The sequence below is a fragment of the Typopeltis vanoorti genome, chromosome 23 (assembly GCF_054136105.1).
Source record: "Typopeltis vanoorti isolate ZY-2024b chromosome 23, IOZ_Tvanoo_1.0, whole genome shotgun sequence".
In the NCBI taxonomy this organism is placed as follows: domain Eukaryota; kingdom Metazoa; phylum Arthropoda; class Arachnida; order Uropygi; family Thelyphonidae; genus Typopeltis; species Typopeltis vanoorti.
In genome coordinates, this window is record NC_143571.1 from 41,492,305 (window position 1) to 41,516,354 (window position 24,050).

Below are 24,050 nucleotides of genomic sequence, written 5' to 3' on the forward strand. Positions count from 1 at the left end.
TATCATATTAAACATGAGGAAGAAATAACCTGCCATTGTTAGCATTCAGGAATGTGTTAGCAGAGCTAATCTCCTATTGTATGGTCAATTAAACAGAATGGGAATGAAAGATTAGCAAAGCAAGTGTTCTTTGTCAATTTGGAAGGAAAAAGACCTGGAGGAAGACCTAGATCTAAGTGGACTGATACAGTAAAAAATGCCTTGGAAGACAGAAATATATACAACAGATTAATTTAGAGGAAAACTGTTGATCTGAAGTAGGTAGTGGTATAAAGTTTGTTATGTAGTACTATCATAATATCTTGTATACCCCAAAGGTATATATCAGGAATCTGATGATGATGATGATAAAATATATCACATTCAAGTTACTAAAATGACTAATTTATTAAATCTAATTTTCATTCTGACACAAATGAAATTCATTTAAATAATAAATATTGTATTACTTTTAGATGAACCACATCAAAAGGAAATTACTTACGTTTCTTGTTTAGTGCAAACATTTGGTCCATCTATGCCAAGTGCTAATGGCAAGAACATTAAAAAAATCTGGACATGAATTATCATTCTGAAAACAAATAAAATTAATAGATTTGCAGCCTCTTTATCAACTGTGCTATTATTATATATGTAATAATAAAAGTATTATCTAATATTCAGATTAAAATATCAAACATTAAAATTATTAATTCTAATCAAAACAATTATCCACTTAACATTATGTTTAATTAGAATATTTAAAACCAGCCAATGAAAATGAGCTGGCAGACATCAAGTTAAAAACATGAAATCTGAAGAAAAAAAAAATTGTAGTCATTATTAACACAGGCCTGTATCCTACAGGAATGATGTTCAAAGACAAGCAATCTTTTTGTAGAAAGTATTTTTAACTTGGGTATAATTATGTTAAAGATACCAAGCAATTTTAAACCTGGTTTTACTCCATATTTTCCCAAGTAAGCAAACAGACAAAATGTCAAGTTTGCGCCTGCAATATCTAGTCGATAGAGTAATGTAGGTAAGGGAAGTTGAGAAGATGGATCAGTAACCTTGGGACAAGGACTGGCTCGAGGATTGGGCTGGAGTTCAAAGCATGTAGAGAATTGCACCAGGAATGGGTGAAAGTGTCCAATAATGAATTGGTTGAGCCTGAACCAGCATCAAGGCCTTCTCGTAGGATGCCTCAGTTGTGCAGCGCTGAATGTCCCGTCTGGCATGACTGTTTTGGCAAACTACTAACAGTCGACACAGATAATACTGCAGATGTTCTTCTTTAACCTCTTTCCATCCACTGCTTGATATAGACTTCTCCCTTAACTTTCCGGATCAGTCTGTCTTCAGCCAATGTCCACCATCTCGTGTCAAACCTTTCTATAGAGTGTGCTCGTGGGGCAACAGTAGTGGTGGTGTGTAAAAAGAGCTCCGGATTCAGATAAGTTATTCTTGAAATAATTAATTGTATATGAGTGATTGTTTGAGTAAGAGCTGCTATAAAAGTTGTGCGCTACTAGTATTATTAGTGTGTGGGATATTTTGCTTAAACTTATTTACAAATTTGTTGTTATTGGAACCAACAGAAGAAAGATGGCAGCAGCTTCAGTTGTTTCATGAAGTGCAAGGTGTGCTACATGTATTCTTTTGATTACATAGATGATTTGTGGATATTTAGGGCTGATGGAAGGAGGATATGTGCGAAGTGTGAGCTAAACGAGGATTTGATAAGTACTAATAAGGCAGAAAGTGTTAGTAGCAAGAATGTCGTAGGAAGAATGGGTGCTTGTTCAAAAGAGAAGCATGATGTGAAAGAAAGGCAAAAAATTGTTAAAAAATCATTGAAAAAGAAAATGAGTGATTTAAAAACCGTAATTATTATTATTACGTGACACCTCCAGGGAGTCCAAAGACTCATCAAGGGAGAGCACCATTCTACAACTCTCTGTCTCCACTCAATCCACCAATGGCATCTACTGCCCACCATCACCACTAATATTTCCACGGACAATCACAAATATCCATGCCCACTGCGGGATTCGAACCTGCAGCCTTTTGGCTGCAGAGCGGATACGTTAACCACTCAACCAACCAGGCCGGTAATGGATGGTAAAAAGAACGAAAGTGAGGTGAATGTGATGGAAGGCAACGAAATTGAGAGAACGAAAGAAACCAGAAATAGCATGACGAAAGATTAGAAAGCTGGAAAAATCAAAAGAATGAATGAATCTGGAAATAGTGTGACACAAGGTTCGAAAGTGGGAAAAATGGAAACAATGAATGAAAGTGAAAGTTGGATGCATGGACCGAAAGCACGGAAACTCAAAAGGATGAATGAGAGTGAAAGTGTGAAGTGGGAGTTGAGAGTTCAAAAATTAGAAAGATTGAATGATAGAGAGAATGTGACGCAAGATTCGAAAGTTGAATTGGGTTGGATTAGGCAAGAGATGAAATGGATGCAGAGTGAAATTAAGAAAATTCAGGTGAAAATGATTAAAACAAATCAAGTAGGTATGAAAGAGTTAACAAAAGACAAGTGAGTGGCGTTGTATGGCGACTCCATTATTAAAGATGTGCTAAATGAGAGGATGCCCAAGGTATGTTTTCCAGGCAGTAAAATGAGTAGAGTGATTGAGGCATTGATATGAGGAGGGAGCGAGCAAAGGAGTTGATGGTTTTAATAGGTACAAATGACATGTCAGAATGGATATCAGGAGGCTGCTTAGACGGATAAAAGAGAATAGTGTGACAGGAAGGGGAACTAAACGTGTTGCCTAGGTATGACTGTGGTGAGATGAGGCAGAGAACAAGGATTATGAATGATATGTTGGCTGAAATGTGTGAGGAGAGGGGAGTACAATTTGTTAATGTGTGGAATGAGTTTGAAGCACGAAGTGAACTGTATGGGAGCGATGGACTGCATTTGAGTGGTAATGGTGTGAGTCACTTGGAGAGACTGCTGCTGGAAGGTAGAGAAGTAATAATGAGTAAAGAGAATGAATCAGATCTAGTGGGAAGTGATGTGGAAGAACAGGAGAGTACGACAGGAGAGATTGAAGAGGTGGTTATAAGGAAGTGAGTGCAATGAGTATGGAAAATGAGAGAATGGGTGTGCAAGATAAACAGGGAGGCTCAGGCTGGACAGGGGTACACAGCATGAGAAAGGTGGATGCTCCAAGAGGATGTGAGAGCATGTGCAGACAGGAAAGGAATGGGATGACCTGGGTTCAAGAGGAAACAGTTGGGATTGAAGAGGATTCTAAAATGAATAAGCAGAAAGGGAAATGTCCCCAATCGAGCATGGAGAGATCACATCGAATGAGTGGTATCAGTGGAACTAGCTGTCGATCCAGGAATGAGCTGTTGTGTTTGTATACAAATGCTAGAAGTGTAAGAAACAAGGTAGATGAAATGGTTGCACTAATCGAGTCTGTTCACCCAAAAATTGTTGGAATAAGTGAGACGTGGTGGTTAGATGAGGACGACATCCTGACAGGAACAAAGATGGAAGGGTATGATGTGTTTCGTGAGGATTGAGAGAGATTGAGAGCAGTTGATGATGGGGGAAGAGAGACTGGCCGTAAGTGAGCAAAAGGTGTATGGCGAGTTGAGCAAACGATGTAAATAAGGCTGTGGGACTTGATAATATATCACCACGTATTCTGAAGGAATGTGCCATGAGTTGATGCCGACCTTGACATATTTTTTTTTTAACACAAGTCTTGCACTGGGTCAAGTTCCTAAGGATTAGAAAGAGGGCATGATTGTGCCACTTCATAAAGGAGGTGATAGAACTCGAGCATCAAACTATAGGCCTATTTGTGTGTCAGGTGTTGGAGTTAAGTTGTTGGAGAAACTTGTGAGAACTATAATCCAGAATTCGGTTGACAACAATGGTATTATCTTTGATGGACAGCATGGATAAAGGGAGGTCATGTAATATGTAAGTAGTAATCTACTTACATATTACAATAAGATGACTGCTTCCATGAACAGAGGAGAAGGATACACAGTAATATACTTAGATTGCACAAAGGCTTTTGATAGATTACTGCATGATAAGTTGATAGTCAAAATAGAGCAGATGGGGTTGGATATTAGATTGGTGCCTTGGATTGGAGACTGGCTATCTGATAGGTATCAACAAGTTGTGTATGGGGGAGTGATATCTAGGAAAAGGAAAGTTACTAGTGGTGTGCCTCAGGGGTCTGTTTTAGGGCCATTGCTGTTTAACTTGTATATTAATGATATTGGAGATGATTTGGATGGAGATATTCAGTTGTTTGCAGATGATGCAAAGTTGGGACGAGCCATGAAGAGTAGAAAAAATATTGTGGCCTTACATGAAGACTTGAATAAATTGAGTGATTGGGCATGGAAATGGGGATGCGAGTTCAATGCTGCAAAACGTAAGGTTTTAAAATTTGGAAAATAAAAATGGGATGCAGAATTTATGCTTGGTGAGGATATATTGTCAGAGGTGGAGGAATTAAGAAACCTGGGAGTGATAGTGGATACGGATCTGAAATTTAGGGGACACATAGCCAAAATTGTTATGACAACACAAAGGCTTCTGGGAATGATACGGTGGACATTGACTTGTAGAAGTAAAGAGATTCTTGTTCCATTGTATAAGGCTTTGATTAGGCCACACATGGACTATTGTGCCCAGATTTTGTCACCTGGTTTTCAGAAGGACGAAGAGATATTGGAAAGGATCTAAAGGCGACTGACTAAAGTAGTTTCTAACCTCTGAATGTAGAGTATGAGGAAAGATTAAGAAGCTGCAACTTGCAGAGTCTGGTGGACAGGAGGAAGAGGGAAGATATGATGGGGATCTACAAGCTAATAAGGGGTTGTTATAGGATCAATACTGGAGAGGTTCTACAGAAAATAGTGGGAGATCAGGGGAGAACCTGAGGTCATCCCTGGAAACTGTATAAAGAGGGTGTGAGTAGGGGAGTGAGAAGCAGGTTTTTTTCATGCAGAGTTGTGAATGATTATAATGCCTTGCCTAAGCGTGTGGTGTCTGCAGAGCATTTGAATGAGTTTAAAACACGGTATGATGAGCTGTGTGTATAATAAATGGACCTCCTAGATGAGTCTTTGACTCCATGGGGTCTTAGGTAATAATAATAATAATAAAATAATAATATATTATCCCTCTATCTTGTTCTATGGTGACCTTTCCTTCTCTTGGTATCCACTCAATGCTTAACTTTGTCACACCATTTGTCTGGCAGTCTACTAATATGGCCAGCCTACCTCCATTTAAATGCTTCACAACACTTCAAAATATCTTTTAGTACTCCAGCATCTCTCTAATTCTAGTACTTTTTTTTATTCTATCCCTTTTTTTTTTGTTAAGTGGAGCATTCTTCTGTACGAGGCTCCTTGGGAAGCATGCAACCTATCTTCCTGTTTTTTAGTTATTGCCCGTGTGTAACTTCCATGGGTAAACACTGGAATGATGCATATATTAAACTTTTCTTTTTAGACATAGAGGTAAATTTTCTAACAAATAATCTTTATAGAGCCAAAATGCTAAGTTTCCTTGAGTGATTCATCTTGCTTATTTCTTTATATTGTTTTTCCTTAAAATTAACTAACTGACCATGATAAATACAGTCCTCCACAATTTCAATACAGTTATCTGTTAAATTTAGTTTAGTTTGATCTGAATTTGGTTTTAGTTAGATTAGTCATTAATCTTTTTTCCTTCTTTGTCTATCAAAATCATTTAGCATTTCCTGAGCTTCATTTTTTGCTAAAAGAACAATGTCATCTGCGAAACAAAAGTGACTGAGATTTTTTCCATTGATGCTGATTACATAGTTTTCCCATGATGTTGTTAAAGACTTCTTCCAATGTAGCAGAAAACAATTTAGGTGATATAGGATCTCCTTGTCTTACTCCTCTCCTAATACCAAATTCCTTTCCCTAATGCTCCAGCTTTATACTAGCTGTTGAATTTTGTTATTTGTTATACAGTTTTTAATAATCAGAAATACTTTGTTGAGATGGCTTGTTGTTTTAAACTATTTATTATTTCTGACTGATATAGAGAATCAAAGGCCTTTTCAAAATCTATAAATGCTAAATGTGCAAGAAGATTATATTCATTATTTAAATTAAGGGGATATTAAATCCCACATTGTTTTAAAACCAAATAAGAAACTCAAAGATCGGAATCAAAGAGTTTCATGCCAAATATAGTAACTATAAAAGTATCGGTGACTACTAGCGTAAGTTAAAGCACGTAGTTCAAGTACGTAGTACAAACTAGGGCAACTCACAGCAATGTTTACATCGTCGAAATGAAGCCTAATGGCTCTTTATTTTAAATAATTTATGGGTGCACCTTTTTTGACAACTCGTATAGCAAAGTATATAAGTTCTTTTCACTATACCCGTAGTATTATATTTGGTCTAGCTACTCACTGATGAGATCTCAATAAAGATCGAAACCGGTCTGGGTAGTGACCTCCAACCATAACATAATGTATAACATCATACATCTCCTAGGAGATGGGTTTTTACATTATGTGAAATACTAAGAATAGCGATCAGAACTTTCTCCACCTTTGCTGCGAGTTGCCCTAGTTTGTACTAAGTACTTGAACTATGTGCTTTAGCTTACGCTAGTAGTCGCCGATACTTTTATGATTACTATATTCGGCATGAAACTCTTTGATTCTGATCTTTGAGTTTCTTATTCAGTTTTAAAACAATGTGGGATTTAATATCCCCTTAATTTAAATAATGTTTACATCGCCAAAATGAAGCCTATTGGCTCTTTATTTTAAATAAATAGATTATATTCATTTGATTTTTCTATCACTTGATTAAAAGTGTGGATATGATCTATTGTAAAGAATCTTGCTCTGAATCCTGCCTGTTCATACAGCTGTGCATCATCCAAAAAAGTTGTGACCCTATTTAATATAATGGATATAAACATTTTGTACAATTTGATAGCAAATTGATTGGCTAATAGTTAGTGATATCATCTCTGCTGCCTTTTTTTTATGTAATAAGATAATCGAGGATTTATGCCACTACACTGGAAAAAAGAGGAAGGGGTAGACTGTCAATGAGACAGATGAATGGATGGCATGCCTGGAGTGACTGATCTTCAGAGAGTCAAAGCCTCTAGAAAAGCATACAACAGGACCACCTGAAGAGGAGTGTTGTGGCATATCACCGAGCATCTGAGTGACTACATCTGATGATGTCTGATAGATAGATGGACTGAAATTTTTTCTGTAGTTAAAATATTATCGAACATACCCAATATGACCTTATGAGACTGAACCTCCTGATTTTGTGTGTTTGGCTAATATGCCATCTTCTCCAGGACTTTTATTATTCTCTGCTGACCTGAGGGCTTCCATAATTCATCCATCTTGATGGATGGTTCAGCCTATCTAAATATAATAGAGGATTTGTATCTGTTTCCTTACCTGCATATAGGTCCCTATAAAACTCATTACATAATTTCATTATTTCTTCTCTATTGTATTATGCTATTCCTTGCTCAGTTTTCAATTTTGAATCCATTTTTTTTTTTATTCCATGTAACCCTTGTTCGTTCATTTAAAGAGATTTTTTTTGTTTTATATTATGTTCTGAATTGTTCTTAAATAATATATTTAAGAACAATTCAGACTTTTGCTTTTCTAACTTTTGCATTTCCACTAATTCTATGTGCTACTTCTATATTGTCTTTTACCTAATTCTTCTTCTTCTTCTATTTTTTTTTTATTATTATTAGATCAAGTATCCATAAAGTAAGTTTTTCTATAGAAGTTCTATTTGCTGGTAATGATTTTCTTAAACTTTTAGTAACTTCTGTTATTGTTTGAATCTATTTTCTCCATTCTATTAGATAAGCCTGATTCATTCATTCTTTTTTCCTTCAACTTTCCTCCCATTATTTGCTAAATTTTTTCTTCATATCTTCATCTTCTAGTGTGGAGCTTCTGACCTAATGTCCAATCCTCACCTTCTCGTGGTGCACCCTGTTGGGTATCTACTTGGATACTGAATGAACGAGGATGGGCTGGCAATTTGGGATTTATCTGACCAAATTGTATTCTTATTGGTTAAACCAAAATAAAAAATGATGGTACAAAATAACAAAATTTCATGCCAGCTGGGGCGTCATACCACTTTACCGCAGTCCTGAAGATACTTTCACGCGAAAACTTTGTTTGCACACACTTGGATAAAGGATTAAACTAAATTTATTATATATATGAGAGTCATGAGAAAGATTATAGGCCTGAACAGATGGCATCAATGGCAATATCATATTAAAAACGAGGATATTATTAGGCAAGAACTTGACATTGTCAGCATCCAGGAATGCGTTAGCAGAGCTAATCTCAGGTGGTATGGTCGCTTGAACAGAATGGGCGAAGAAAGATTAGCAAAACATTTTTTCTCTGCCAGGTTGGCAGCAAAACGACCCAGAGGAAGACCAAGATACAGGTGGAGTGATACGGTACAAAGTGCCTTAGACGATAGAAATACAAGATCTGATAATGTTGGAGTCTTGACAAGTAACAGACTGATTTGGAGGAAAATTGTGGATAGGAAGTTAATAATGATGTAATTTTTTTTTTTCATGTAGTACTATCATATCCTGTACACCCCTTGAGGGTACATGGCAGGAATTTGATGATGATAATAATTTTAATCTCTTCCTCTTATTTATTTTCATCCTTGCTCTCACTAGCCTATGATCACTATCATAATTAAACTGGTTGATAACAGATACATGTAGTATTTCCATGTTATTCACCATAATATAATCAATTTATTTAAAAACTTCTCCATTTTTATCTCCAGGTTTGCTTTTTAAAGAAAGTATTTGCTACATACAATCCCTTGCTTTCTGTAAATTCAATTAGTCTTTGTCCTCTCTCATTTCTTTGACTATACCTTGTACACTTAAAGCACTTTCACCTTTTTGTTTCTTGCCTAGTTTACAGTTAAAATTGCCCATTACAATTTTCAGTGACTTATACTATCTTTCTTTTAAGGTTACATGGTGATCAGCATTCATATTTACGAATTTAGGGACACAAAATACACGTGTTGAAATGATTATTTTACTAATTATTAATAAAATAACACTTGACGTTTCGACCCCTGTATTGAGGTCATCATCAGAAGGATATATGTCTATAGGGAACCAAGCTACATGCTCTTGCACTCTATAATGGTAAATTAAATCTACACTGTTAGTTAATCTTTTTCTTAGCCTGACCTATAGTGATAATTAAATAAAATAAAATAAAAAATATATATAAATAATTAATAAATAAAATAAATAAAGGGGTCAAAATGTCAAGTTTCGACCCCTTTATTTATTTTATTATCCACATGCCAGTGGAGATAAACAATAAACTCTACTAAAGTCCTCATGTACTAAGATTCTTCTGGATTTGTACAGTTCAGATTGTTATCCTACGATTTTCTTCAGGACTGGTACAGTTCAAGTTGCTATTTAATGTTAAGGGGGGAAAAAAAACACTTCAAGTCTTCTTGTAGCAGGAATTTTCTTTGGCTTGTTCTGGTTGCTATAAAGGTTGCAAATGGGTCCTCAACATTCTTGGAATGGTTAGGCCTTAATTTTTGTTCAGATTTGGATTACGTTTGAGCATTTCACATGCTTCATTAAATTTCCTCTTGAACTAGGTTCTGGTGCAATGTAGGGAATTGGTATTTTTCCATTCCGCGGTATATTTGGAGTACATGGTCAGAAAGGTCAGTTTTTCTAAAATGGATGTATTTAATGTGTCGTTTGTGATCGCCCTTCCTAATTGGGATGGTTCACCCTGTTTCCCCTATGTATGGTAGGTTACGTGCATTGTATTTTGTATACCTGTGGGTGGGCTAGGTGTGGAAGAGGATCTTTGGAAGAACTGAGTATGTGTCTTAATTTTGTTGGGGGTTTAAAGGTTGTTGTTTTTTTATGTTGGGACCATATACGACAGATTTTCTATATACGGTTCTATTTCTCCTTTCACAACCCACTATCCATATACGGTACTAACGTACCGTATATAGATAGTGGGTTGTGAAAGGAGAAACTTGTTGGCATTTGATTAAAAGCCTGTATGTTGTATTCCTTGGGAAATACATCAGAAGAAGACTATTCCACAGTACCGCAGTAGCAGGGATGAAGGAAGAGGAAAAGAAACTTGTTCTGTGTGGTGTTTCAAGGTGTACTGTGAAAGGATGTTGGGCAGCAGCTGCACGTGTTTCAATGGACTTGGTACAGAGTGGGGGAATTATTGATGCTCTTTCAAATGAACTTCCCATGGAAATATTTATAGAATATACAAGTCGCAGAGACCAAGCATCTATGTGAAAGTGAGAGGAGCGAGTTGGTGAGAGATGGGTCATTTATCAGTCTAATTGCTCTCCTCTGTATTGAGTCAAGCATTTTGAGGGAGCTTTTTGGAGCCCACTCCAAATGTGAGAGCAGTATTCGATAGCTAGGCGGATTTGAAATTTGTATAATGTTAACAGCTATTTAGAGGTGAAGTAGCGTCTTGAGCGAAAAAGAAAACCTAGTTTTTTTGGAAGATGAGGATGCAATGGTTGTGATGTGTTTATGCCAGGAGAGTCTTGATGTCAGGGTAATTCAGAGAAGAGACATCTCATTTTGTCTGGGAATTTGAGTGTTATCAAAAACAATCTTAGGGGAAAATGATTCTTTTTTGTGAGAAATAAGACAGAACTAGGTTTTACTAGCATTGAAGTTGACGAGGTTATCTGAGCCCCATTGGAGGATGGCTTGGACATCAGAATTAAGTGCAGTAGTGGTTGATGTTCTCGGGTCAAAGTGAGCTGTGTAGAGTAGGGTTTGTCAAATGAGAAGGAGGAGTGTAATGTGCTGTCATCTGCAAAACTGTGCATTGGGTTAGAGGTCAACTGAAGTAGGTCATTGATATATAGAAGGAAGAGGGGCGGTGAGAGAACTGAACCTTGTGGGACCCCAGCATTAGTTGGATGGTGATACCATCACACATAGTGTTCGTCCAGACAGGAAGCTGGCAATCCATCTGCAGAAGTCCTGAGATAGTCCAAATGATGTGAGTTTGCTTAGTAAGCCTTTCTGCCAGACCCGGTCAAAGGCTTTAGAGATATCAAGGGCAACTACTTGGAATTCGCCGAATTTCTCCATGGCATTAGTCCAGCGATGGGTGATGTATGAAAGTAGATCTCCTGTTGATCAGTTTCGACAGAATCCGTATTGGTGGTTGCTTAGCAGTTGGATACCTTCGAGGTAGAGTAGGAGTTCAGAGTTTATGGTTTTCTCCATCACTTTAGATAGGACTGAAGTGAGTGAGATAGGGCAGTAGTTAGATCGTAGTGATTTATCACCCTTTTTAGGAATGTGTCTAATTTAGACAACAGGTTTAAGATATCTTTTTGGCAAAAGGATACAGGGGCATTGCATGTTGGGCAGTTGGAATGACTGCAGGACATTTGCCATTGTCAGGTATGTATGTATGCATTGGAGGCAAAGTGTGAGGCCAGGAGGTTAGCTTTTTCTGTGGGTGATGTTGCAATTGAGCCATCTGGGTATGATAGAGGTGGGAGTAGTGTAGGGTAAAAGCTATGGCCAATTGTCTTGGGAAGAGACCAAAAGGCATGGCTGCCATTTCGACAGGCTGCAAGCTTCCTGCCCGTTCAAATTCTGTTTTAGAAGCATTGATAATTTTCTTGCATCTGTTTCGGGCTTCAGTATAGGCACTGAAGAAGGATGGGGTTCTTGATTTGAGCCAGTTATGGTATGCCTGATTTTTCATTTGTACAACATTGCCACATCTTTTGGAGAACCAGGGTTTAGTCTGGGGATGGCAGTTCAGAGTAGTGTAGGGAATGTATGTTTTCATGCCAGTGGAGATTACTTTGGTGATATGTTCGGTGCATATTTTTGGACTGGAAGACTGGAAACAATAATCCAACCATGGGAATGAAGCATAATAATCTCGGAGGCTGTCCCATTTGGCATTGTTATAATGCCAAACTACTCTTGTGTGGGAGTGACTGTGCAAGCGTTGTTTCATCGGGGAGAAGATGAGCACCAGGTCGTGGTCAGAATTACCCAAGGGGGCTCACTACATTCACTGCATATTGGAGGGGTCATTAGTAAGGAAGAGATCCAGGATATTTGGGGAGTGGTTCAGGTTATCTGGTATTCTGGTCAGCTTTTGAACAATTTGTATACGGTCATTAGTGATGGCAAATGTTTCAGCATCTCTGCCTGCAGGATCTGTACAACTGGAAGAGGATAGCCAATTGGTGTAATGGACATTAAAATCACACAGGAGGATGATTTTGCTGTTAGGATAGTGGGAATGGAGAAAATCAACTTTTAGGGAGAGGAAATGAAAGAGCTCAGAATGATTGGTGGCATTAGGAGAGCGATAGAGACAGCAGATGAATTTGACTGAGTGATGGAGGGATAACTTTAGCCAAAGGAGGTCGAAGTTGGGCGATTCTAGGTTAGGTGTTCTCTGGCAGGGTATGTCAGAGCGGATATATGCACAGACACCACCCTTGGGTCAAAAGGAGTTAAATAGTGTTTGGTTAGGGAGGTTGAAGTAGATAGTGATGGGGGAAGGTGAAATTTGAGTTTCTGTTAAAAAGAGTAGGTGGGATTTGGAAGACTACAGATGGTAGTGGAGGCTATTAAGGTTGGAATTGAGGCCACAGATGTTGGTGAAGTGGATATGCAAGGTTCTGTGAGGCATGGATTTGACCGCAAAGGTCTTGCACATTTCCTATGCAGTGCCTGCATACTGGTCTCCTTGGTGGCTACTAGTGGCATCACTTGGTTTTTGCACTAGTTTTGTTTATAGTCTATCATCCAACTGTTGTCTCATTTTGGCATTTTTCTTCTAGTTGTCTTCGGGTACACAACAACTGGGCGACGGAATAAAATATCAAATATGCAATTCTATTCTGTTGATCTATTACCAGGTAAATTTAAATAATTTTTTTTGAGAAATGAGAAATTTCCCATACAAAAAATGAGTCAGCTAGTTAATAAATATTTATATGATATATTTTCTTTTATATCATATATCAAAATTTATAGAATCATATAAGAAATAGATGGTTAAAAAGAGTGGTCCAAAAATTATTTAAAAACGAAAAGGTATAATTGCACAATATTAAAATAAAGAAATACAGTTTTTTAATTCATTTATTAATATTATTTTGTAATTAACAAATATATTTACACGTTACATAACACATACATTAAAACCTAAAAGTATATGAAATTGAAAACAATTTTTTTAAATTTATTAATTCATATTATAGTTATATGCAATACCATGTAAATATTCTAATATATTTTCCCTATCGTAATTAATAACTTTTTTCAAAATTCTTTGGTCAGTTTCATCATAACGTCCATGTTTGTGCTGATGTTGAAAACCTGCTACTGCTCTTTCATAATCAACATCATATGTTTTTTGAATTTTTTGTAGTCCATTTATAAAAATCCATAAATTTGGATGACTTGCGTTGCTGACAAAGCTCAACTGAAGTTTTCGATGACAGGCTTCTGCAAAATTATTTGTCCAATCGCTTCCATTTATTGTTCTTTGGTACACAGACGTTTGAGGGAAAAATCGGTGGAACCCTGGTTCTAATATTCCTTAGACGACCTATGTATGTGTTCATAAACCATTCTAAAATTGGTTCAAATTCATTGGATAAATGATTCTCAAGTTCAGAAATAGCATAAATAATATCATGTATATCTGGTTAAAAGACTGCATGAAGCTAAATGCTTATGAAGATTTTGTAGAAGATGAAAAAAGCAACTATATTTAACCATTTATGTTAGCTTGTAGAAATACTATACGTAACGCTTGATGAATGGCAATTTCAAACTCAACATTTATATTTTCGGGATCTAGTAATGGCCACATTTCACGTATTATATAAAATAATTTTGCGTATAGAAAGTTTTTTTACCTTAGGTATAATATATGTTAAAGATACCAAGTTATTTTAAATATAAACCTGGTTTTTTACTCCATTTCCCAAGTAAGCAAAACAGACAAGTCAGTCAAGTTTGCGCCTGCAAGTGTTGCAAGTCTAGATGACCCTGCATGTAGTGCAAGTCCAAGGCAACTCATGGTAAAGATAGAATAAGCTCTAATCACTACTGATGAGACCTCAATAAAGGTCGAAACTGGTCTGGGTAGTGGCCCCTTGTCTTTAATACATAGCATCATACATCTCCTCCAGGAGATGTGCTTTGCATTAAGGGTAAATATTAAGAATAGTGATCAGAGCTTATTCTACCTTTACCACGAGTTGCCTTGGACTTGCACTAAGTGCAGGGTCAGCTAGACTTGCAGGCACAAACTTGACTGACTTGTCTGTTTGCTTACTTGGGAAATGGAGTAAAAAACCAGGTTTATATTTAAAATAACTTGGTATCTTTAACAAGTTTGTGTATGTTTCAAGAGTCTTATTAGGTAGTAAACGATACAAAACAGGGAAAACAGGACCTCCATCCTTTATAGTCAAAATAACAAACATTTGAGCAAAAAGAGGGGAGAAAGTAAAAATGTGCCATCCATAAATAATTCATTCATACTTTGGCTCCACACTGCATGGCTTTTACGACCAAAAATTAATATTCTCATTGGGTCGACCTGTTCTGATCCAGAATCAGCCAATAAAAAATGTTCAAATTGTGATGGACTGAATTCATAATTTTAGTTTTCTTCAGGAATAATTACTGTTTCCCTAGAATCAGGTTTAATTGGGGCTTTTAAATTTTTTAATCTTCTTCTTTGAATATTTCTGCACAGACTGCTATAATTTGGAAGCATTCTTCCTACTGCAGAAGAAACATTTTGTAGAACTTCAGTTCTGATTTGTGATGGGTTGCTCATTGTCGTATCGCTAGTTTTTTGGCTGTTGTACTAACTTCTTGCGTTATTAACTCTGGCCACATTTCCAGAACTGCTACATGTGTGTTCCTGTTTTTCAGAGATTAGTGATCCATCACTGACACTTGTCCAGATTCTACCTTTGCATCCTCTGTTTTTATTTTCACATCGCCAAAACTGAATTGAACCTGCCTTATCAATCTTGTCTTTAACATAAAGATACCCATTCCAAGCATATTTTTCCTTGTCTCTTTGACTTAATATTCTTGAACTATCCATTTCTGAAGAATAGAAACAAGTGAAAATTCTTAATTTTCCACTTGTTGGGTGAAATCTTTTATTTGTTGGGACACAAATAAAAGATTCATCGTAATAATTGTACTCAGCAATTTGTTTCCATTTGAGAGATAATCAAGAGTTTGAAATTTATTTAAATTAATTTAGATGTTATGTATACAATTCAGTATACGATTAAAATTATTTGAAGGGAAATTAGTGATTATTGTGGGAGATTTTAGTTATAGTGATATCGATTGGAAGGAGGAATTATCACGTGGCAAAAGGGAATTGAAATTCATACACCTAAGAGATAATTACTTGAAACAGCACATAACTGAAGGGACTCGTGATGTGAGGGTGTTGGATCTGGTCATAGGTTCAGAGGGCATATGCATAAGAAAGGTGTCCTCGTTACCTCCAATTGGTGAGAGTGATCTAGTATTGACTTGGGAGGTTGCAAAATTTGTGGACTTCTCTCTTAAGAATGGGTATATTCGGAACTACAGGTTAAGTAACTATAACAAGCTTTGGAGTGAGCTTACAGCCATCCCATTGCAGAAAATATTACAGGGGAAAGATGTTAGCAGTGCATGGGATATGTTTAGCAGGTATCTGAGGGAGGCAATATCAGAATGTATTCCCATGGTTAGGAAGATTAACAAAGTAGGCGTTAGATGGATGAGTAGTAGTATCAGACTTGATCTACAAAAAAAAAAGAAAATGTTATGGAGAATTTACAAGGAGAAAGGTGATCAGTACACTCATGAGCAGTACAAAGCTCAGGCTAGAAAGGTTACCAGCACAGTAAGAAAAGCAAAATCCGATTATGAGAAGACCTTAGCTAAGGGAATCTGGGGTAATTCCAAAGAGTTCTTTCGCTAAGTGGCAAGTAAAATGAAGAATGACTTTGGAAGGATAACCTTAGTGGGTGCAGATGGCATTGAGGTTACGAAATCAGATGTAATAGTAGAGTTAGTGAGTATCACCCAAGTGAGGATATCTCTGTACCTGTAGCAATAAGCAATAACTGAAGTGAGAATTCAAGTTAATGAAACAGAGGTACTTAGAATATTGCAGAATTTAAACGCAAACATTGCTCTTGGTTTAGATGGAATATCAGCTCGGGTGTTACGCGAATGTGCAAGGGAATTGTCAACTCCTCTTACTTGGTTATTTAAGTTGAGTTTGAACTCTGGTATGGTCCCTAGGGAGTGGAAGGAAGGCAAAATAGTTCCTCTGCATGAAGGAGGATCCAAGACTGTGGTTGTAAATTACAGGCCAATTACCATCTCAGGATTGGATGGATCAGAATATGATACTCTATAAGGGCCAATATGGTTTTGTTAAAGGTCGGTCCTGCATTAGTAATTTATTAACTTTTTATAATAGAGTGACATCTGAGTTGGACAAGGAGAATGGCTACACAGTGATACTTCTGGATTTTGCAAAGGCTTTTGACAGGATACCCCATGGAATACTGTTGCGCAAATTAGAACAAATGGGGATGGATACTAAGCTGGTGTTATGGATAAGAGAATAGCTAATTGAGAGATACCAGAAAGAAGTAGTGTATGGAGGAGCAGAGTCCAGGATGAAGCAGGTGACCAGTGGTGTGGCTCAGGGCTCTGTGCTTGGGCCGTTATTGTTTAATTTGTACATAAATGATATAGGAAATGACTTGAAGGGAGATGTTCAGTTGTTTGCTGACGATGCAAAGTTGGCAAGCGCAGTAAGAAATCAAGCCAATGTTGAGAGTTTGCAGGATGATTTAAATAAGCTGGAAAAATGGCAAAGGATGTCTGTTCAATCTGGAAAAGTGTAAAGTTATGCATTTTGGGGTTAAAAGATTACCAGCTGTGTACTACATTGATGGAACGGTACTCCAAGAGATTGATGAGGCTAGGGACTTGGGGGTATTAGTGGATAGGGAGTTGAAGTTCAGAGGACACATTGCTAAGGTGTCCAAGATTGCATATAGGATTACTTCGTTATTGAAGAACACACTAACATCCAGAGATAAAGAGGTTATTATTCCTCTTTATAAGGCGTTGATATGTCCACATTTGGATTACTGTGCTCAAGTCTTTTTGCCTGGATTCCTTGGAGATGAGGAATTGGTGGAGAGGGGCTCAGAGGAGAGTGACTAAGTTGATGAGTGGTGTAAAAAAAAAATGCTCCCTACATTGATAGATTGAGAGCTTGTGGATTACAGAGGTTGGTTAATAAGCGGAGAAGTGGAGACATGATAGAAACATTTAAATGACTTAAAGGTTTTTATAAGATTGATGCAAGGAAAATATTTCACCTGTGTGATAGTGATGGAAGAACAAAAGGTCATCCCTGGAAATTAAGGAAAAGTGTGGTTAACAAGGGTGTGAGATCTAGATTTTTTGGTTGGAGACTGGTGAATGAATGGTATGCATTGCCTAACTCAGCTGTGAGTGCTTCGTCTGTAAATGAGTTCAAGAAGAGGTATGATAGATATTGTTTTGATAGTTTGGGTCTCCGTGATGAGTCTTCTGACTCCATGGAAATACCCATATAATAATAATAAATTTTGAATACATACCTTTTATTTACTTAAAGTTGTTCTTTGCACGTTGTAACTGTAACGTTGACACAAATATTGGAAACGATGCAATAAACAAACAACTAGTCTTACTGTTTAATAGAAGTCAAAATATCTTGCGAATGCATATTAAACTAATTAACCGCACACAAAATGCTCAAATGATAAATTGCCAAAGAAGAGACCTTATGCAGTAAAGCTGAAAAATACTTCTTTACAAAATAATATTGATAAATGAATTAAAAACCTGTATTTTTTCATTATTTTAATATTGTGCAATTATACCTTTTCATTTTTAAATCATTTTCGGACCACTCCTTTTAACCATCTCTTTCTTAAATGATCCTACTAATTTTGATATATGATATAAACGAAAATATATAATATAAATATTTATTAACTAGCTGACTCATTTTTTTGTATGGGAAATTTCAATATAACTTGTATACAATTCGTAATTCTACACGATAAAAATAAATTTAATTATGAGTGAGATTTTTCAAATTTTATGTTTATACCATTCTTTAAACTCATTTTTACTTGGTAATAGATCAAGAATAGAATTGCATATTTGAGCTTTAATTCCATCGCCCACTTGACTGTGTCCCGCGTCTTTGTTCTCTCTCGGCAAAGGCTACATCAGGTCGGGCACGTATGTGTGACTGGGGGGGGGGGGCGAATGTCCTTTAGCTTGTTGTTAATCGCTGTTATAAATTTGGCTGTGTTTGTTGGTGTGTTGCAGGTCACTTTCACGAGACGTGGAAAATTCATTCCATCCTTTCTTTTGTTTATGGGTCCAAAATGATGGCATTTAATGATAATTTGGGGGATCAAAATTGCATTCTCCTGCAAGTTTGCTGACGTCTTCTTTTAACGATTCATCGTTTTCCATCGGAAATTTCAGGATATTGGCATTGAGTCTCCTATTTTTGGCCCCGAGTGATTCGTGTACCGTAGATGCGATTAGTTCACGAAGTTCATTAGCTGGTACGGGTGCACTTGCGTTCAGGTGCTGGTCGTTGAGTATCTCGAGCTTAGATTCCAACTTTCTGATATTGGAGGAGAAAGTATCTATCATAGTATTAAGCTGTTGTTCGATGTTTTCACCTCTCATGCCTAGGTTTAGTAGCTGCTTTACGGAAGGGAGGCATATCGTACAGAAGTAGGGCTGGTTGAGATCGGTAAAAAGCTTTTTTCGCCGATTCATTTATTTTCGCAGAAAGAATGCAGCCAGTTGCAACAGAAATCATACGTTGTACCTTTTTTATTTTCTTTAACTTGTTTCACAGTTGCAACACTTCGTGATGTCATTTGGTTTGTTAGCGATCGGCGATGTAACGATGAAGAGACTGGAGGTAATCCTCCGTTCTTGGCCTTTGTTGCCGCCATCTTTACTTCGCACGGTAGGCATAGTGCTTTCACGGTTGTTTTTTAATTGTAGAAAATAGCTGATTTAATGGACTAAGGGTACTTACAAGTTGTGCAGAAATAACTGGCTCCTTAGTACCGCCATTAGTTTTTCATTTACTGCTTATTTTGCACAAAAAAAATCACTTGTAATTACAATGAAATGCAGGAGCACAAGTTTAGAGAACTTATTCACAGGCGATGTTGTATTTGTGTAGTGTTCTGTCTATTTTTTTTGGAAATGCCTCTAACATAAGGTATGGCAATAGCATTCTTGAAATCTTTTTTGTTTTTACTAATATCACTGTGGAGGATCATGTGAATAGTTTTTTTACTATATCCATTTTTCATCACGGCCCTCTTTGCCCACGTACTCCACTCTGGATATTTCGTGTGGCAAAACAATTTTTACCTTCAAAAAGAAGGTACAGTCATGGGCTCACCACTCACGTCCCCCAATAGCTAACTTTTATATGGAAACTCTGAGCAACGAGCTCTAGAGTCAGCATGCCTAAAGCCCAAAATTTATCATTCTGTTTAATGATAGTGCTGAAACCATCTTTGTTATCTGCCCCTGTACCTTTTCCACAATTAATTTATCCCTTTCAAATCCTGGGGACCAAATTTGAGAACAATAGTCTAAGTGTGATCTGACCAGGGTCTTATACAACAGAATGATAAATTCAGATACGTCGACAATATTTTTGCCATTTGGCCCCTGTGGCTGTGAAGCACTAAATACATTCCTTAGCCACCTGAACAAACAACACAAACGTATCCAATTCACCACTGAAATATAAAAAAACAACTCCCTTCCGTTCCTAGACACACTCGTCTTCCCTCAGGTTGTCTCTCTTCTCAGTCTACTGCAAGCCTACACACACAAAAATTCTTATCACCACCCAACACAAAAACTAGGTGCTATAAGCACCCTTAAACACAGAGCTCAAACTATTTGTTCAAATAAACATGCTCTAAACCAGGAATACAAAATCATTAACCATACATTTATAAAAAATGGATACAGTAAAAAAACTATTCACAAGCTCCTCCATAGATACTAGTAAAAACAAAAAAGATTTCAAGAATACTATTGCCATACCTTATGTTAGAGGCATTTCCGAAAAAATAGACAGAACACTACACAAATACAACATCAAAACCGCCTTTAAACTCCTGACAAAATTAAGACACATGCTCAGTTCTTCCAAAAATCCTCTTCCACACCTAGCCCACCCAGGGGTATACAAAATACAATGCACATGTAACCTACCATACATAGGGGAAACCATCCCAATTAGGAAGGATGAACACAAACGACACATTAAATGCATCCATTTTGGGAAAACCAGCCTTTCTGACCACTCACACCAAATATACCACAGAACTGATTGTAAAGGTACCAAGTCCCTACACCGTACAAAAACCTGGTTCGAGAGGAAATTTAAAGAATCATGTGAAATGCTCAAACATAATCCAAATCTGAACAAAAATGATGGCCTAACCATTCCAAGAATGTGGAGGACCCATTTGCAACCTTTATAGCAACCAGAACAAGCCAAAGAAAAATTCCACTATAAGAAGACTTGGTGAAGTGTTTTTTTTTTCCCCTTAACATTCGATAGCAACTTGAACTGTATAAGTCCTGAAGAAAATCGTAGGATAACAATCTGAACTGTACAAATTCAGAAGAATCTTAGTACATGAGGACTTTAGCAGAGTTTATTGCAGTTTTTTATTTATTTATTTATTTAATTTTTATTTATTTTTTTAAAAATTTAATTATCACTATAGGTCAGACTAAGAAAAAGATTAATTAACAGCATAGATATAATTTACCATTATAGAGTGCAAGAGCATGTAGCTTGGTTAACTATACACATGTATACTTCTGATGATGACCTCAATACAGAGGTCGAAACGTCAAGTGTTATTTTATTAATAATTAGTAAAATAATCATTTCAACACGTGTTTTGTATCCCTAAATTCGTAAATATGAATATACTATCTCTGCAAGTGTTGGAGAGATTATTATTATTATTCAGGCCTTCATGGAGTCAAAAGACTCATCGCAGGAGGTCCTTCCTAGGAAATGCAAAGTTTATCACGACTCATCGTGGAAGATCCCTACAGGAAACACAAAGTCTACTATACCACTCCTTGACTGTTCTCACTCTCACCACTCTATCAGACAATGCATTCCACGGTTCAACCACCCTCTATGCAAAGAAACCACTCCTCAACCTCTTGCTCACAGCTTCCTTTCGTAACTTCCAGGGATGGCCCCTTGTCATCACCTCCTTCCCGCTGTGCAATGAAGCGAAAGAACTCCCCAATGTCAATCCTGTAACCACCTCTCAACAGTTTAAAAGTCTCAATCATATCACCTCTCCTTCTATCTACCAAACTCTGCAATCCGCATTCCCTCAGCCGATCCTCATAACTAACATTGTATAGTGCTGAAGCCATCTTTGTTATCTGCCCCTGTACCTTTTCCACAATTAATTTATCAATTTCAAATCCTGGGGACCAAATTTGAGAACAATAGTCTAAGTGTGATCTGACCAGGGTCTTATACAACAGAATGATAACTCTTATCTCTGCAGGTCAGTGTCCTTCTCAGTATTGCAGCAATCCTCTGTGTTACTTTCACCACCTTTACAATATGTCCCCTGAATTTCAGGTTTCCATCAATCATCAACCCCAGATCTCTTGTCTCCCCTACTTCCTCCAGTTTAACTCCTCCAATAGAGTATGCAGCCTCTCATCAATGTATCCAAACTCCAAGACTTTGCATTTTGCTGCATTAAACCGACACTCCCATTCATTTGCCATTCTGTCTAGTTTATTGAAATCCTTTTGCAGGGCTACCACATCTGCACTATTACTAATAACATTTCCCAGGTTCACATCATCTGCAAACAACTGAATATCCCCCTGCAAACAACTGACAATGTCACTGATATAAAGATTAAACAATATAGGTTCCAGTACTGAGCCCTGCAGGACCCCACTTGTAACCTTCTGCCTCCTTGAAACTGCCCCACCATACACAACTCTCTGATACCTATCGGACAGCCAATCCTGAATCCAGTTGACCAACCTGACATCCAAACCCATGTGCTGCAACTTAAATATCAGCTTATCATGTGGCACCCTCTCAAATGCCTTCAGTAAATCCAAGAAAATGGAGGTATATGCCTTTCCCTCATCAAATGCTCTTGTAACTTTATTATAAAAGGCTAGCATATTACTAAAACAAGAGTGCCCCTTAACAAATCCATGTTGACTCTCACAGATGTTGACTCTCACCCTCATCTGCCCAATGCTGTATACAGTCCCTCACTAATTGCTCCAAGATCTTAACAACTACTGATGACACACAAACTGGCCTATAATTAGATACTTCCAGTCTGCTACCACCCTTATGCAATGACACTATCTTGCCTTCCTCCCAAAAAAAGCCTTAGAAAAATTTCCTCTAGTCGCCAACTAGACTCGAAACTAAGTCTTTCTTCGTGTGGTCAAGTGCCATGGTGTGCAAATGTCACATCCAAATAGAAAGATATAGATCCAAATAGAAATTGTTAATTTCTTCATCTGAATGACTGGAGGTGGGTGATATATTTGTAGCATACTTATGTCACACTGCACATTGATTTTCAATCTAAGAGTTGTAATTCTCTGAGAGATTGGTTTAAATTCAAGAATACCTTCTGTAGAGTACATTCCCTACAAGGATGCTAATGGACCTGTGAAGAACAATGGACAAATCAGCAGAAGAGAATTCATATCCCAATGGTGAAATATGCAGAAGAATCTTCAGAGGAGCAGACTTCTATAAACAACCTGGGCTCAGCCGTCAGTACCTGGTTAGGGCCCTTACCTAGGGTTACAAGGAAAATTAAAGGATTCAATCCTCTGACAAAGGGAAGTATAGCTTTGTCAGTACTGACAGAAGGTTGAAGGTCTCACACAAGGTCTCATGATGACAGTAAAGCTTGTGATTAGAAAATTGCAGATGGCAATATTATTATTATTATTATTCAGGCCTCCATGGAGCCAAAAGACTTGTTGTGGAAAGTCCTTCCTAAGAACATAAAGTCTGTCAAGACTCATTGAGGGGAGGTCCCCCCTAAGAAACACAAAGTCTATCACACCACTCTATAAACTCATTGACCGTTCTCGCTCCCACCACTCCATCAGGCAATGCATTCCACGGTTCAACCACTCTCCACGCAAAGAAACCACTCCTTACCCTCTTGCTCACAGTTTCCTTTCGTAACTTCCAGGGATGGCCTCTTGTCATCACTCCTTCCTGCTGTTCAACCAAGCGAAAGAACTCCCCAGTGTCAACCCTGTAACCACCTCTCAACAGTTTAAAAGTCCCAATCATATCACCTCTCCTTCTATCCACCAAACTCTGCAGTCCACATTCCCTCAGCCGATCCTCATAACTATCCTTGTACAGTCCAGAAACCATCTTTGTATCTTTTCCACAGTTAATTTATCCCCTTCAAATCCTGGGGACCAAATCTGAGAACAATAGCCCAAGTGTGGTCTGATCAGAGACTTATACAACGGAATGATAACCCTCTTATCTCTGCAGGTCAGTGTCCTTCTCATAATTGCAGCAATCCTCTGTGTTACCTTCACCACCTTTGCAATATGTCCCCTAACTTCAGGTTTCTATCAATCATCAATCCCAGATCTCATCTCCCCTACTTCCTCCAGCATAACTCCTCCCATAGAGTATGCAGCATCCCATCGATATTTCCCAAACCTCAAGACCTTACATTTTGCTGCATTACACCAACACCCCCATTCATTTGCTCATCTATCTAGCTTATTCAAATCC

General features: G+C 37.4%; 1 protein-coding gene across 2 annotated transcripts in view; it reads right to left on the reverse strand.

The window, feature by feature from the left end:
* Positions 1–24,050, reverse strand: part of LOC150093796 (uncharacterized) — a 544,781-nt gene that overhangs the window by 487,307 nt on the left and 33,424 nt on the right. For both annotated transcript variants that reach the window (XM_090413179.1, XM_090413180.1), the window contains exon 2: positions 485–571. In XM_090413179.1, coding sequence (XP_090269305.1) covers positions 485–571 — 87 coding nt within the window. The remainder of the gene's footprint in view (positions 1–484; positions 572–24,050) is intronic.